General features: G+C 44.9%; 1 protein-coding gene across 4 annotated transcripts in view; it reads left to right on the top strand.

Moving 5' to 3' along the window:
• Positions 1–14,701, top strand: part of UBE4B (ubiquitination factor E4B) — a 121,779-nt gene that overhangs the window by 60,880 nt on the left and 46,198 nt on the right. For 3 of the 4 annotated variants that reach the window (XM_047083107.1, XM_047083108.1, XM_047083109.1), the window contains 5 exons: positions 935–1,022; positions 2,247–2,391; positions 4,009–4,234; positions 13,263–13,404; positions 14,275–14,375. In XM_047083107.1, the coding sequence (XP_046939063.1) occupies positions 935–1,022; positions 2,247–2,391; positions 4,009–4,234; positions 13,263–13,404; positions 14,275–14,375 (702 nt within the window). Of the gene's footprint in view, positions 1–934; positions 1,023–2,246; positions 2,392–4,008; positions 4,235–4,679; positions 5,091–5,866; positions 6,017–13,262; positions 13,405–14,274; positions 14,376–14,701 lie in introns of all 4 variants that reach the window. The other variant, XM_047083110.1, reaches the window with a different exon arrangement.

Here is a 14,701-nt window from a genome sequence, read left to right as displayed (position 1 = left end):
CTCCTAAGAGGTCTCTGTCAGTTATATTACTAGGTACTAGCAACAAGAGATTAGACAAGTTAATTTTTAAAAAGGTACCATGCACAGTTTCAGCAAAAGACACATGGTACCTAGGTATAAGTTTAGAAAAGAAGTGAAAGACTTATGGAGCAAATTATAATAGTTTATTGAAAGACTTTGAAGAAGGCCTAAATAGTTGCAGAAAGATACGTTGTCCATGAATAGACGCAACATAATGATGTCGTTTCTCCCCAGTTGGATCTCACAAGTCAATGAAATTCTAGTCAAGATGCCAACAGGACTTTGAAGGAGTCTGTGAAGCTGATTCTTAAGGATGTGTGAAGAGTAAAAGGCCAAGAATGGCCAAGACTCTCTTGAAGTAGGATAGTGAGGTGCAGGCTTTGACCTAGCAGATACCGAGATTTACTGTGAAGTTTTAGTAAGATAGGATGGGGTTTTTTTTGGGGGGGGGAGGGGGAGACAAATTATCAAATAGAAATAGACACATACATACATTGCAGTTGGACCTGTGAGAGGTGATTTCATATTAGTGCTACAAGGACAGTCATTTCAATAAATAATGCCGGGAAAATTTTTATTTAATGTGGGGGAAAAAAGGTGTTTGGACTTAACCAGGTTTTTGTAGTAAGGCTCTGATTGTATATATAGAAAATACGCTCTAATTTGTTTTTGGAAGTGAGCCTAAGGAAATGACCACTTAGGAGCACTGCTCCCACCAAATATAGGAGACAGAGTGTTTCTATCCTAATATACGAAGTGCTCTTAAAAGTTAATCAGAAAAAAGATGAACCTTTATTATTTTGCTTTCCTGACTGATTTTGATCGATACTTGAGAACTGTCCCTCAGCCAGCAGCTATGACACAGGGTAGATTTATAAAAGGTAAAAGCCTTACTTGTCTTTTGTACTTAAAGCATGTCCCAGGTGGATGTGGATTCAGGAATCGAAAATATGGAGGTTGATGAAAACGATCGGAGAGAAAAAAGGAGCGTCAGCGATAAGGTTGGTAAGAGATGAAACCCTCGCTTCTGTTTTTAGTACAGGTAATATAAATAAACACCCCTTCCTTTCTTATGTCTATGGAGTCTGTTAGAGCAAGCCACCCCAAGTCAGCAAATCCTCTCTTTTTTTCTTCTGAGGAGAAACGCACAGCCTAGATTGCCCTAATGGAAGGGTAGCTCACTTTTTTTAGTCTGGTCAAATCCCTCCATTCCTTTGTGTTTCAGATCCATAGTTTTATCAGTAAATGTAGTTTGTGATGAGAATGCATTTAGAGGTAGTTTGGACTTTTTCTGTTGATCTTTTTTGCTTAAGCAAGTAGGTCATCACATTTTTGGTAGCATTCTGAGGAAAATGGTTGTGAAATCCAGTAGCACTTAGAAGCCGAGGTCTTTATATTTTGTTATCATCTGAGCTTAGTTCTCTATGTTTAGCAAAAGAGATGTTTTCTTGGGGTGCCTGGGTGGCTCAGTCGGTTGGGCATCCAACTTTGGCTCGGGTCATGATCTCATGGTTCATGAGTTTGAGCCCCGTGTCAGGCTCGGTGCTGACAGCTCAGAGCCTGGAGCCTGCTTCCAATTCTGTGTCTCCCTGTCTCTCTGCCCCTCCCCTGCTCTCTCTCTCTCTCTCTCTCTCAAAAATAAATAAATAAAATGTTTAAAAAAAGTGTTTTCTTTGGGGGGTGTCATGGTGAAGAACTGGTAGAGATAATTGCATCTCTTTCTGTGTAGCAAATTATGAGTGTTGAGCAACCCGTTTTGGTGATTCTGTTGGACTGTGGCCTTCTAGTGGCACGATGCTTTGTTTTGCAGAGTTCTTTTGTGCTTATGGAGCTCTTTTATATATATATGATATTTTATCTGTGATGGAGACTAGTGGGTAACATTAAATTCTGGAGAATTTTTTGGATGAAAACGGGTTATGTGTGTAGAATGTTTACCTGGTCCTTTGGAGCTCAGAAAAGGAAAGAGATAAGGTGTAGGTATATCCTTTATTCATTTACTCCCTTGGTGATTACCGGTAATTCTCCTGCTCTTTTGTCCCCCCACGCCCACCCCCACAGCTTCTATTGTAAACTCGTGAAATCGCCATGTCACAACTTTGCAGTCATAGTAACCAGCTTCTTGTTCCCCAAGTCAGTCGGCGCACAGTTGCATGCATTTCTAAAATCCCCTCATTCATAAATGAATTACTTGAAATTAACCCCCCAATCTTCTTCCCCACAAGGAGCCTTCATCGGGTTCTGAAGTGTCCGAAGAACAGGCCTTACAGCTGGTCTGTAAGATCTTTCGTGTCTCCTGGAAGGACCGGGACAGAGACGTCATCTTCCTTTCTTCTCTTTCTGCACAATTTAAGCAGAACCCAAAAGAAGGTAGGAATCTAGCTCAGCTGTTAAGAGAAAATAAGAATGTAAGATCCTTGGCCTTGGCCATTACCCACATTCACTTTCTCTTGCTTTGGGGTTGTAGTTTTGACCATCAGAGGTGCTGTTGTTTTTGGCCACTTTCCACTGATCTTCCTGATACATTGGTTTTGTACTTTGATGATCTCTCTGGAAGAAAACTGTATAAATATGCTAATGGTCTCCATTGTTTCCGAATTGAAGTTATTAATGTCTCTAATGAAGTAGGAGCATACTGGGTGGTCTCCAGGGATCCCGAGAACTGCTCTGTATGACCTCTACCTGCTTTAAGTGCCTACCAACTCCTGTGTAGACAGTGGAGTACATTAACTTGATTGAATTGCTACAGAAGATAGAACATATTGATATTTTGCTGTTTCCAGGATTCTATTTTAAGAGGCTACCCTAAACCGCACTCGTATAACAAATTAATAAAGCTTTTAGAAAGACACCAGCATTAAAGGGCACTGTCACTCTTCTTTACAGCAGTCATTTGGAATGCAGAAGAGAGAGGGGTGGTGTGGTAGTGTGCCTTGCCTGTCACTAGAATATAACCTCCCCGGTGGCAGGGATTTTTGTCTGTTTTGCTCACTGATATAGTGCTAGTGCCTTCTACAGAAGGCTCTTAATAATTCCTCAGTAGATCTACTTTAAACGAGTGCACAGAAGATCATCTTTCCCTTTTCTGTGCTGCCCATTTTCCATGGCAAGAAAAGTCCCCTGTGTTCCTGGCAGACACGTAGTTTACTTCTGATTTTACTGGGATCTTCTTATTAACTGGTCATAGACACGCTTAGCACCTGCATGTTTCTATCCCTGCCACTTGTTATTCTTATTGGAAACCTTAAGATTCTTAAATCTGTCTTGTGCATATATGAGTGATAATTTTTAGTAACCAAATCAGACAAGATTTACGTCGGTTACAACTTTTATCTATTTAGTGATATATAAAATGTATCTAAAGACTTACAGTAAGGCATTGGGGAGCTGCAAAGAATTAAGGAGAAAGTTAGAAAATAGAATTTTCTCCGGAAAGCCAGATGGTGACTAAATGTTAAACCCTTCATAAAATATTTTGAACCTCGCATTTGATAGTTTTACTGTACATAAAACATACGTAGGTGAAGAAATACTAACCCAGCTTTGTTTCCGGTATATGATAAATAGACACCTGTATTTGGGAGTGGCTTCTTTTTACAGTTAAATGTATGTCAGCAGCGATTCTCATTGGCTACACTCCAGTTTTCTTCCTTTTTTTAAATAAGTTTTGTATTTTGGAATAATTTTAGATTTACGGAAAAGTTTTAGACACCGTGCAGGGAGTTCCCGTATATCCTTCACCTAGGTTTCCCCTAACGTTAACATCTTATGTAACCACAATGTATTTGTCAGGACTAAGATCTTACTATTACTTCCACTCTAGACTTCATTTGGATTTCACCAGGTTTTCTACTAATGTCCTTGTACTGCTCCAGAATCCAATCCGGTTGCCATGCTGAACCTCTGGTTTAATGTGGGTTATTCAAGGACTGCCTATGTATATGAGGAACCATGTGTAACCGCTTCTTTCTTCTGCCTTTCCAACAGTGTTCTCCGATTTTAAGGACTTGATTGGCCAGATTTTAATGGAAGTGCTAATGATGTCTACCCAGACTAGAGATGAAAATCCATTTGCCAGTCTGACGGCCACATCGCAGCCAATTGCGGCGGCTCGGTCCCCGGACAGAAATCTCCTGCTAACTACCGGCTCCAACCCAGGAGCGAGCCCCATGTTCTGCGGTGTGGGCTCCTTCGGTGCCAGCTCGTTGTCTAGGTCAGTGTGGTTCCTTTCGCACATCTCATTGGTAGTAAAACAGCCACGAAGTATGTAAGAGAAGGGACTCTTCCCTCATGGGCCTCTGTCCTGCAGACTATGGCATGTATCGTATGTGGGTGGATGCATTTAGCCATTGCAGGAGGTGTGGTCTTTTCCGCTGGTCTGTTTGGCTTCCCACGGTTAGGCTCTTGGTAAATTTTGGAAACAAATGGCTGTATATATCGTACATTAATCCTTGGGAAGAGGGCTTTACCATGTTGTAAATGTAGCCTCTAGATCCGTACAGCAGTTCGATTCTAATGATTTAGATGAGTCTGAAAGACGCGTACACTTGGCGTGTAATCACACTATTCTTTCAGAGCTTGAGATTTTCCTTTGCAGCTGTTTACCTCAAGTTTGTCTTCCGTTTTCTCTCCTTTCTCCTCTTTCTCAACTGCTCTAGCCTCTATGAAACGAGCCCCGCTCCCAGTACGAGTTTCTGGAGCTCGGTGCCGGTGCCGAGCCCGTCCGTTGCCTCGTCCCCTTGCCGTGCAGCCAGCCAGCCGGCTGCGCCTTCCGTTACCCTCAGTCCCCACGGGGCGGCTTCGGGGGCCGCCGCGGGGAGCCAGCCCTCCTCTCCACGGTATCGCCCCTACACGGTCGCCCACCCGTGGGGGCCTTCCGCTTCTGCCCCGCGGTCCCCAGGCATCTCCACTCTGTCCAGCTCGCCCAGCCGCCCTGCCCTCGCTAGTAGCCCTCAAGCAGTGCCTGCCAGCTCTCCCAGCCAGAGACCCTCCAGCCTGGGCCCACCTTTACTGGCCGCCTCGCCCAGTGCCGCGAGCAGACGCCCCTCATCCCTAAGGACCTCTCCTAGGTATTTATTTATTCAGCAGGAGAGCTGGGTGCGTGTTTGCAGTGCAGGGAGAGGCGATTAACTCGATTTGAAAGAACTGGCGTGTGACACTGACCTCATTTGCGTGTGTTTTTCCGTTTGGGGTCATTAACCCGTGCGTCTAACTAGTTCGGTAGGCTCGCGCCCGGACTCCTCGCTTCTGCCAGGCTTTGCTAACTGTAGAAAGTGTGGGTGCTCCGTTGTGTGTCCCTTTCTTCTTGCCCCTCGCTCTTCCTCCTGACCGTACCAAAAAAAAAAAAAAAAAAAAAAGAAAAAAACCAACAACAAGTCGCTTCACTTTCTGAAACCTAGCTCACCTGTCAATCCTCATCACAAATGAATTCCAGAGGCTGGGGGCAGTTTGTAGGCGAGAGCTGGGGCTCGTGGGAGCCCCTCTCAGCTCTCTGTACTGTTGCCAATCATAGTTGAAACGCAGTCAGCCCGGGGGGTGGTGGGATCAAGTCTGGGCTGGTGCCCCTCACCCCCTATCACTGCGGCTGGGCCGGTGTTTGTGCCTTGACGCTCTGATTCGAGCCTCTCAGAAAGAAGCGGCGTCAGCATTCCGCTAACCAGTGCCCCCCGCCCCCTCGCAGACGCACCTGTGCATTTATGTGATGGGGGTGAATGGTGTTCCTGCATGTCAGCAGGTAGAACTTTCAGCGTAATGTTTAATTTAAAAGGGACAGGAGCTGCAAAAGCTTTCCGTCTCTTGTTTTTTCTTTGTTCCCTCATGACCTTTTTTGCTTTTGTTGTGGTAGCATGCACGACAATCCTTTCTCCTTCCTCTTCCTCGCGCTTTCTGGCGACAGTAGTGATGACGATGAAGAAGATGATGATGATGGTGATGATGGTGATGATGAAGGTGGTGGTGGTGGTGATGAGTTTTCTTGTGTCCAGTTTGGGTCCAGGTATCAGAGGAATGGAGTCTTACCCCTGCATGTGCCTAGGTGCTTAGGAACTAACTTTTGTGAGCCCTCATTAGGGGTGTGCTTTGAGTCTAGACAGGATAGGGTCAGATGAGACAGTCGGGAGAGTTAAGACTGGGAAACCTGCATGTACCGAGGTGGTAGGACCTTATCACGGGGTAAAGTGGCACATTAGGAACACCCTCATTGTTGTTGCCCGGTAAGTTTAGAGGAAAACTTATGAGTAATCATTGGTCAGAAATACAAGCAGCAGATTAAAGATCGGTTGTCGAGTTCACCCACCCTGAGATCAGAAACGAGGGGCCCTTCGTTTACCTATCGTGAGTGTTCTTGTGAGCTGCCGGATATGAGCAACATGTATTCCGTGAGGCATGTTTTCTTACATACAGTTTGCATGGATTGCTGCTACTTACGAATGGCAGAGGGGCCGGGATGGCGTGTGTGTGTGTGTGTGTGTGTGTGTGTGTGTGTGTGTGCGTGTCTGTTTCCCCCCCCTTTTTCCGCCCCCACTCTGTCTGACGGTCAGTCTGTCGAAGAGCATGTTGGGCCACACTGTCTGTTATAACCGTGAATCTGGTTTCACTTTTAGCCTTCAACTTCACCAGTCACCACCTTGGCCTCAGCGAAGCTAGACCCTTGTTTAGACAGCCTTTGGAATGGCAGCAGAGGCTAAAACACAGTTCACGATGCTGTTGACTGTTCGTTCCCCCCTGAAAACCTGAAAACCCCCCCCTGAAAACACTGTTTGGGGTTCTAGGTGACTTTGGGCAAGAAAATATAATAGCACCTTCTTTCTGAACCTCTGACTCATTGTCTTACAATTTTGCTCTGAAATCGAAGTTTCCACTGGACTGACTTGGTATTTGTGCCCAGCACTGTTCAAAAATAACTCCAGGCTATAAATAGAGACAGCAGTAGGAGTTAGGTACACTTCATTAAATTTGACAGTGTTCAGAAGAATCATTAGAGAGAGTATATAAAGAGAGAAAGGAGTGTGGGTGCAAGGTTGAATATTGATTCAGGAGGGTTGATATTTGTATTAGGTTGAACATTATATTACTGTTTTCTCAAGTAAATTTCCCAAAGGTAGAAGTGTCTTTTTCATGTAGATAAAATCCTACTTCCCGATTACAGTAATGCAGCAGGCATCCTTTTTTTTTTTCTTTAATGTTTATTCATCCATTTTTGAGAGAGAGAGAGAGACAGAGAGCACGAGCGGGGGAGGGACAGAGAGAGAGAGAGAGGAAGGCACAGAATCCGAAACAGGCTCCAGGCTCTGAGCTGTCAGCACAGAGCCTGACACGGGGCTCGAACTCACAAACCGTAAGATCATGACCTGAGCCAGAGTCGGATGTTTAACCATCTGAGCCCCCGAGCCCCCGAGCAGGCATCCTTTTTAGGAGTCAGTTTCCATACATGATAAAAGTGCTTTGTTACCTGTCTTACTGTAAATTGTAGGAGAAATGCTGTCTCTCCCTGGCCTGTTTAATTCCAGCGTGCTCTCACAAAGATTTCAGATTGTGTGCTGCTTTCACTAGTGCTGCACTCCCAGCATCCTGACCTTGTCTCTGATCTAGATTCTGTGGCCACAAGGAGAGAGAACGGACTGTGTAATAATAGCTGCAAATACTTACTGAGCCTCGTGTGCCAGACCCTGAGCCAGCACACTGCACGCATTATCCCTTTATCCTCACAGCGGCCCTCCCAATTACCGTAAGGAACGTGGGGATGGGGAGGCCAGTCACATAACTGGTACGTGGCAGGGCCCGAGTCCAGAACTCACCTGCTTCACCCCCACTCGCAATAGGACCTGTGTCGTTCTTGCTCCTCATACTAGTTATTTCGCTGCCCAGTGTTTATGCTTCTACTCTGTTCCTTGGCAAGGAAGCACCAACATTTTACTCGGTAATTACAAAATTCCATTCAGTTGGCAGGTCCTTTGCTGGCTGTTGAAACAGAATCTGATCTCTCCAGATTTTGGCAACTTCGAGTTTTTGAATAGATCTCAAACAGAATGTGAAAGGATGGGTAAAAAAAAAATGGTAACTGATTAAAGCACACGGAGAGGAACTCGAGAATGCTTGTGGGGTCAGAACCGAGAAGAGGTCATAAAAAACCTTGTCAGTTTGAGTGATCAGGAAATAAATAGTTATTTTCTTTCTCCCCCTTTCTAAGTGATCTTCCCAGAATTTTGTTTACTGTGAAGTAAGCAATTTCAACACCTACTTCTTGCCCGGTGATGTTAACGTCATAGAGGAAAGAATCAACAGGGGCCGCATCTGTCTCCCCTTCTGCTTGCCCGGTGGAGTTGATGCTGGAGTTGACGCGTTAAGAATGTTTTTGGAAATAGTTGGGAATACATTCGTATGCTAATTATCTATAGTGGTGATGAAAAGGACTAATTTAAGAACGGTGAAACATTCCTGGGGCGCCTGAATGGCTCAGTTGGCCAAGTGTCTCACTTTGGTTCAAGCTCTGCATCGGGCTCTCTGGTGTCAGCACGGAACCTGCTTAGGATCGTCTTGTCCCCCTCTTTCTGCGCCCACCCCCCCCCCAAGAGCACAGGCACTCTCTTTCTCAAAATTAAACATTTTTAAAAATTTGAAAGAAAGAAAGGTAAAACGCTCCTTCCGTGATGTTCTATAGCCCTCTGTGAAGAGAGCTATAGGAATTAAGATCTGCTTGTTGTCGGAGCGGACACGGGGAGCGAGAGCATCTTGTATAAGGAGAACATAGCGGTTCCTCTGAGGAGAATTTTTCCGATTGTATCCTAGGAAATTGATGATGGGAAAGAAATCTGTTTTTAACTGCTTAGATGTTTCAGCGAAGGAGAGAAAATTTTGACAGTCGTGAACCTGTGTGAATAGAGAAAGGGAAAATCAGCAAGTAGTGAAAAATGTTGACATTTACATCACCACTTGGCAATGAAACTTGGAAATAGTTCCACCATGTCTGTGTCCAAACCCTCCGGTAATGTCCCTTGTCGTGCGGAGTACAACCCAAAGCCTCGCCCTGGTGCACGAGACCCTTCGTCTCATGTACACCCACGTGCGCACACACGTGTGCATTCCTCCTTTCTAACCTCACGTGCCTCCACTTGCCTCCGCCCTCTGCTGCTCACGACCCTGTTCTTGACCTCACTTGGCATATTCCCCGCCGCCTTAGGCCTTCACACTTACTTCCTCTCTTTGGATGGCCTGCCCCAAGAGGGCTGCGTGGCTTGCTCCCCGCTGACTCCCTCGGGTCTCCGTGTGCATGCTGTCTTATCAGAGGGTCATATCACACAGCGTATAAAATGCATGCGCACGCTTCCTGCCCGTCTCTGTCACCATGCTCTGCTTTTATTTTTCTTCATGGCGTCTCTATGTTGTTTTGGACTGTTCCCCTCTAGAATCTACTCACCACACAAGCAGGGTCTTGATCTGTGCGAGTTAGTGTGCTGCCCCCAGAGCCTACGACAGTGCCTGCCATACAGAAGGGACACCGTGAACATTCGTTCGATGAATTGACATTGCTCGAACCTGTACAGCTCTGACTTTGCCTTGCAGTGCGAAAACACAAAACACTAAAGTCTGCATTCCAAAAAATGAGTAAATAGGAGGGTGCGTTATAGAAAAAATGAAACTGCCGTGGAATCCTTTTAAGGAACACTTTTCTTGGTGCCTTTCAAATGGGATTCGATTTGCACAGGTCTATTGCATGCGTGACTCCCCAGGAAGATGTTCATTGGCTTTTCAGAAGCATTCAGCTGTATTTCTATTATGCAGAGTAATTACATTCAATTGGACTGTTGATGTAGTTATCAGAAAATGGCTCGTAAATCCTCCCAGAGGGCAGTGTAACTTTGTAGATAACTTGTAGGACTTAAATATGACGTATTTTCAGTGTGGTATTCCACGTGTCACAGTTGTAAAAGCATCACGAATTCTGGGATGATTTTTTTTTAGGGAAAAAAGTGAAATGTTATTTGAAAACTTTAAAGATGTTTATTGGTAGCCTGAACGTATGCACATAAACACGACACCACTTTCTCCCTCAGTGTCGCGTTCAAAATGTGAGTACAGCGCTTTCACTTGGAACCTGAGGAGCCTTGTCAGTTTTGCTCGTTGAGACCTCTGTGTAGCATTGTTGGGACTGGCTGCCTTTCCTGCTAGGGTCGTAGTTTACTTTAGGATTGATTCTAAAATTTGTGATATATGGACAAGTACTGGAGTTTTCTCTACAGTTCCAGTTCGGTTAAATTTTGTTTCACTTTTTGGTCTTCCTCTCTTCTTAAAAAGTCAACTGAAGTGTCACTTGGGGTCTGACCGACGATCACCAAAACGTAGCCGCCTCTTTTAGCTTTGAACTTTCTCTCATGTATTCTGAGCGCCTTTGTTCGCATTGCCTAGCATAAGACCAGCGATCTTCTACTTACACTGTTGCTTTTCACGATCTTAGCGAGATCATCGTGGAGATACCTCAGCTGGCTTTGAGGTGTTCGCATTTAAGTTAAAATGAAATGGCAAGCGTTGGCTAAGAATGGAACCCACAGCACCCAGTGTCAGTGCATGACTCCATGTGAACTGGGTCACACCGACCCCTTGCAACTGGCAAGAGCCTGTCGACATCAAATAGGAGGTGCTTTTCATTTCAGAAATGTAAAAACGTGAAAAATGTGGGTCTCGTCACCAAGGAAACTGTATAGTTGAACTTTCTCGTTTTAAACAGGAGGATGGTCTGTTTTCATTCTCTTCCACAAGAGCAACTCAAAGGAAGATTAGCCTTAGTTGTGTGTAGGTAAAGCCTGTGTTGGTAAAGTTCATCTTTGGAAGCACAGGGAATAATCTAGTCACTGAGTCACCAACAGCAGACAGAAGAAGAAAGAATTGCAGTTAGTTTGAAACTAAAATGGTGCAGTAACGGAAATAGCTCTCGGGGCGCCTGGGGGGCTCAGTCGGTTAAGCGTCCGACTTCAGCCAGGTCACGATCTCGCGGTCCGTGAGTTCGAGCCCCGCGTCGGGCTCTGGGCTGATGGCTCAGAGCCTGGAGCCTGTTTCCCATTCTGTGTCTCCCTCTCTCTCTGGCCCTCCCCCGTTCATGCTCTGTCTCTCTCTCTGTCCCAAAAATAAATAAACGTTGAAAAAAAATTAAAAAAATAAATAAATAAATAAATAAAATGGTGCAGTAACGGAAATAGCTCTCGGGGCGCCTGGGGGGGCTCAGTCGGTTAAGCGTCCGACTTCGGCTCAGGTCATGATCTCACGGCTTGTGAGTTCAAGCCCTGTATCGGGCTCTGTGCCGACAGCTCAGAGCCTGGAGCCTGCTTCAGGTTCGGTGTTTCCTTCTCCCTCTGTCCCTCCCCTGCTCACACTCTGTGTCTCTCTCGCTCTCAGAAATAAACATTAAAAATACATCTATAAAAAAAGAAAATAGCTCTTTTTCTCCTTTCTACTTCTGGGGATTCATCTCTTATATTTATATTATATTTGTGGGTGGGTTTTTCTGTTTTGTTCTTATGGTTGCTTTTTTTTCTTTTTTTTTCTCCCATTGCTTTCTATTTCCTTCCCTTCTGTCAGACTTGTAGAGTAGGTTGTAGGAATTCAGATTTGTAGACTCTGGGCTGAAAGCCTTGGATTTAAAACTGGCATTGTTTTCATCTTTTTAACGTTAATATCATACTTTCATTCCAAGGTCAGTTATGTATCCACTTGACCCTTCAGCAACAGGGTTTGACCCACGTATGTGTGGATTTTTTTGGTAAATACAGTATGGTATACCTCAAATGTATTTTCGCTATGATTTTCTTAATATTTTCTTTTCTCTACCTTAAGAGTAATACTTAAGAATATGCTGTAAGGATACAGTATATAATACCCATACAAAATGACATGTTAATCGACTGCTTGGTTGTTGGTTAAGACTTCTGGTCAATAGTAGGCTGTTAGCAAAGTTTTGGGGGCGTCAAAAGTTAAATGCATGGAAGTGGCATCCCTAATCCCTGTGTTGTTCAAGGATCAACTGGATTTTTCTGAAATTCTAAGGTCAATTACATATATATTCCAAAATTACTTATGTGTATATATGCACCTGTCTGCATAGCGTATTGTTTATATCTCAACCCCTGTTGGTCCTGTGGGTTTCTAGCCTTTAATTGTCTGCCCCAGTTGAAGGAGGCTGGGTCTCCAGTTTGTGATCTTTTTCCCATCCTTTATCATCTTTCCTATATAGTTTTGGGGGCTAAGTTTATCTTTTCTCATTTCCTTTTCACCTCCAAATTTCTGCCCTCTCCCTGTGCCGTGACTACTCTCCGTGTGTCTTTTGTGGGGATCAAATAAATCTGCGAGTCAAACATCAGATTTGGTATGTGACTTGCTGATGGACGATCTGTTCTTTAGTTTCCTCACACCCAACCCCTGAGACAGTGTTTGGCGTTGGTCTCAGAGAATAGTTACGACCAATCATAAGTGCTTCGTGTTGTATCCTGCTTCTGATTTACAAAACGCTTCCACTTGCTCTCACTTCAAGCCTCGCTGCTGATGGGATGGGCTTGGTTCTAGGCTCGGGCAATCAGGAAGCAGTACGGCTGGGATCCAACCCAAGTTTGGATACTCCTAGTGTAGGATTTTTGTTTCGTTTGTTTTTTACTGTGCTCCCTTGCCTCTGTCGCTGAAAGTTTTGGAAGTCTTTGTGTTCGTAACAAATACTTTTATGTTTCCTTCTCTAACTGGACAGATTTCCTATTCTGGTCCTATTGCCAAATGGTGGGTGAAGGCCTTTGAGATTTATGGCAGAAGTCACGAGGAGTATTCTGTTAGTCTTTGTCGCTTCCTCCCGAAGCGTTTGATCACAGCAGTAGCATAGTCTGGTTTCAACTTACCAGTGTGCCCGAGTGGAGCCGGCCAGCTTGGTTTTAGTACACGTGATATCCCTTCAGATGCCTGGCACACGGTGGCAGTTCTTAGCCCTCCTGGCTTCGTAAGCTGCCGTTCCCAAAAAGATAAGAAGTCGGATTTCTGATCCAACTCTCTTCTTAGGTCAGTAAAACGTTTACTAAGAGTTACTGTTGTTGGCCTTGGAGCAGGTGAAATCAGAGGTCAGCTCCAGGCTTGGCTGCATGGGTGTCTGTGTTTTGTCCTGGGTGCAGGGATCCTAACAGGCTTTCTGCTACAGAAATGCAGACTCTAGCAAAAATAATCGATTCCGAGAAGAGATAAGAATCATCGATTTTCTTTTCTCTTCTCCAAAGTTTGGGAGCCTCTGGTGGGACAGGTACTTGGGATTCCTACAGTGACCATTTCACCATCGAGACCTGCAAGGAGACAGACATGCTGAACTACCTCATCGAGTGTTTTGACCGAGTTGGAATAGAGGAAAAAAAAGCACCAAAGGTAATATGAAATAGATGCATTTCAAAAACCCACAAAAACCTGGTTATTTTTTGATAAATAATCATCCCTCCCGCCCTTCCAAGGAACATTCATTTATTCGGTCAGGAAAATGGTTCTCAAGCATGCAATATGCACCAGGCACCGGACCAGGAACTCGAGGTATATTAGGGAACAGAACAGACAGAGATCCCTACCCTCACGGAACTCACATTCTAGTGGAAGGAAGAAGTGATGGGGGCAAGTGCCATTGCCACCAGCGACTTATAATAATTCCGATAATTACAATTTCCCCGATAATTTCCGAGAGCCTGTCGCAAGTGTAATAATCACCCGCATTTATGGAGTGCCAACACTGTGTGAGGTTGGGTGTTGTTTTTATTGTCTCGGTAAGCACACGAACCTCAGGGACATGAATTGTCCATAATCACATAAAAATTACAAAATTGGCTTTAAACTCTGGAAGCTATACTTTCTCTGCTGTTTCGTGCAGACTCTATTATTATTTCCTTCCCAGTTCACTGTCTGCTCCTAGTTTTCCAAACTAGTCCTCTTGTCCACCTGTTAGTTATGCTTGTGAAGGGCTTCCCCGGGCTTTGTTGCTCGTCACCATAGCAAAGGCAGAGAGCATGCCCACATCTGTGCGGTCCCCCATTGGTCACCCCGCACTTCTGCTCTTTCTTCTCTGACCGTGGATTTCAGCGGAGGCAGCACACTTGGAGGATAGGGTTACTCTGGTGGTTCATTGTGAGTAAAGCAAGAGAAAAACATGCCGTTTCCCAGAGATCGATCTCTTCTGACTCTTGTCAATTTTCAGCAGTACAGCATTCTTTTGTCTGTTTATGCAGCCCTAACCTGCGCCTTTCATTTCAGATGTGCAGCCAGCCAGCGGTCAGCCAGCTTCTGAGCAACATCCGCTCACAGTGCATATCCCACACCGCGCTAGTTCTACAAGGTTCCCTCACACAGCCAAGGTGGGCAGAACCGTACTCGCTCCTGTTAACAGGGAGAGGACCCTGTGCATCAGCGGACGTCAGGCTGCCCAGCCACCTTGCGCCGCCTTGGATAGTGTGCCCTCTCACCTGTAAAACAAAAGTGGTGACTTCGTTGAGGTCACTTTGACTAGGTGACCGCTGAGGTCCCTTCCCTTCTCTGAAACAGTGTGAAAAGAAAACAAGCCACTCTCTGTCTGCTTTCTTTATGGACCGTTGTTGAAATATGTCAACGTCAAGGCAGGAAATGAGTATTTAGTTTAACAGCAGCTGCTTGAAATCAGGGGAGGTACTTGGAAAAGTGTGTA

The sequence above is a fragment of the Lynx rufus genome, unplaced genomic scaffold, assembly GCF_022079265.1.
Source record: "Lynx rufus isolate CCGP_SWC_20201006 ecotype Redwood Valley unplaced genomic scaffold, mLynRuf1.p SCAF_2, whole genome shotgun sequence".
Lineage (NCBI taxonomy): Eukaryota > Metazoa > Chordata > Mammalia > Carnivora > Felidae > Lynx > Lynx rufus.
The sequence above is the reverse complement of the archived record's forward strand: the minus strand, read 5'-3'. Positions and strand labels throughout refer to the sequence as shown.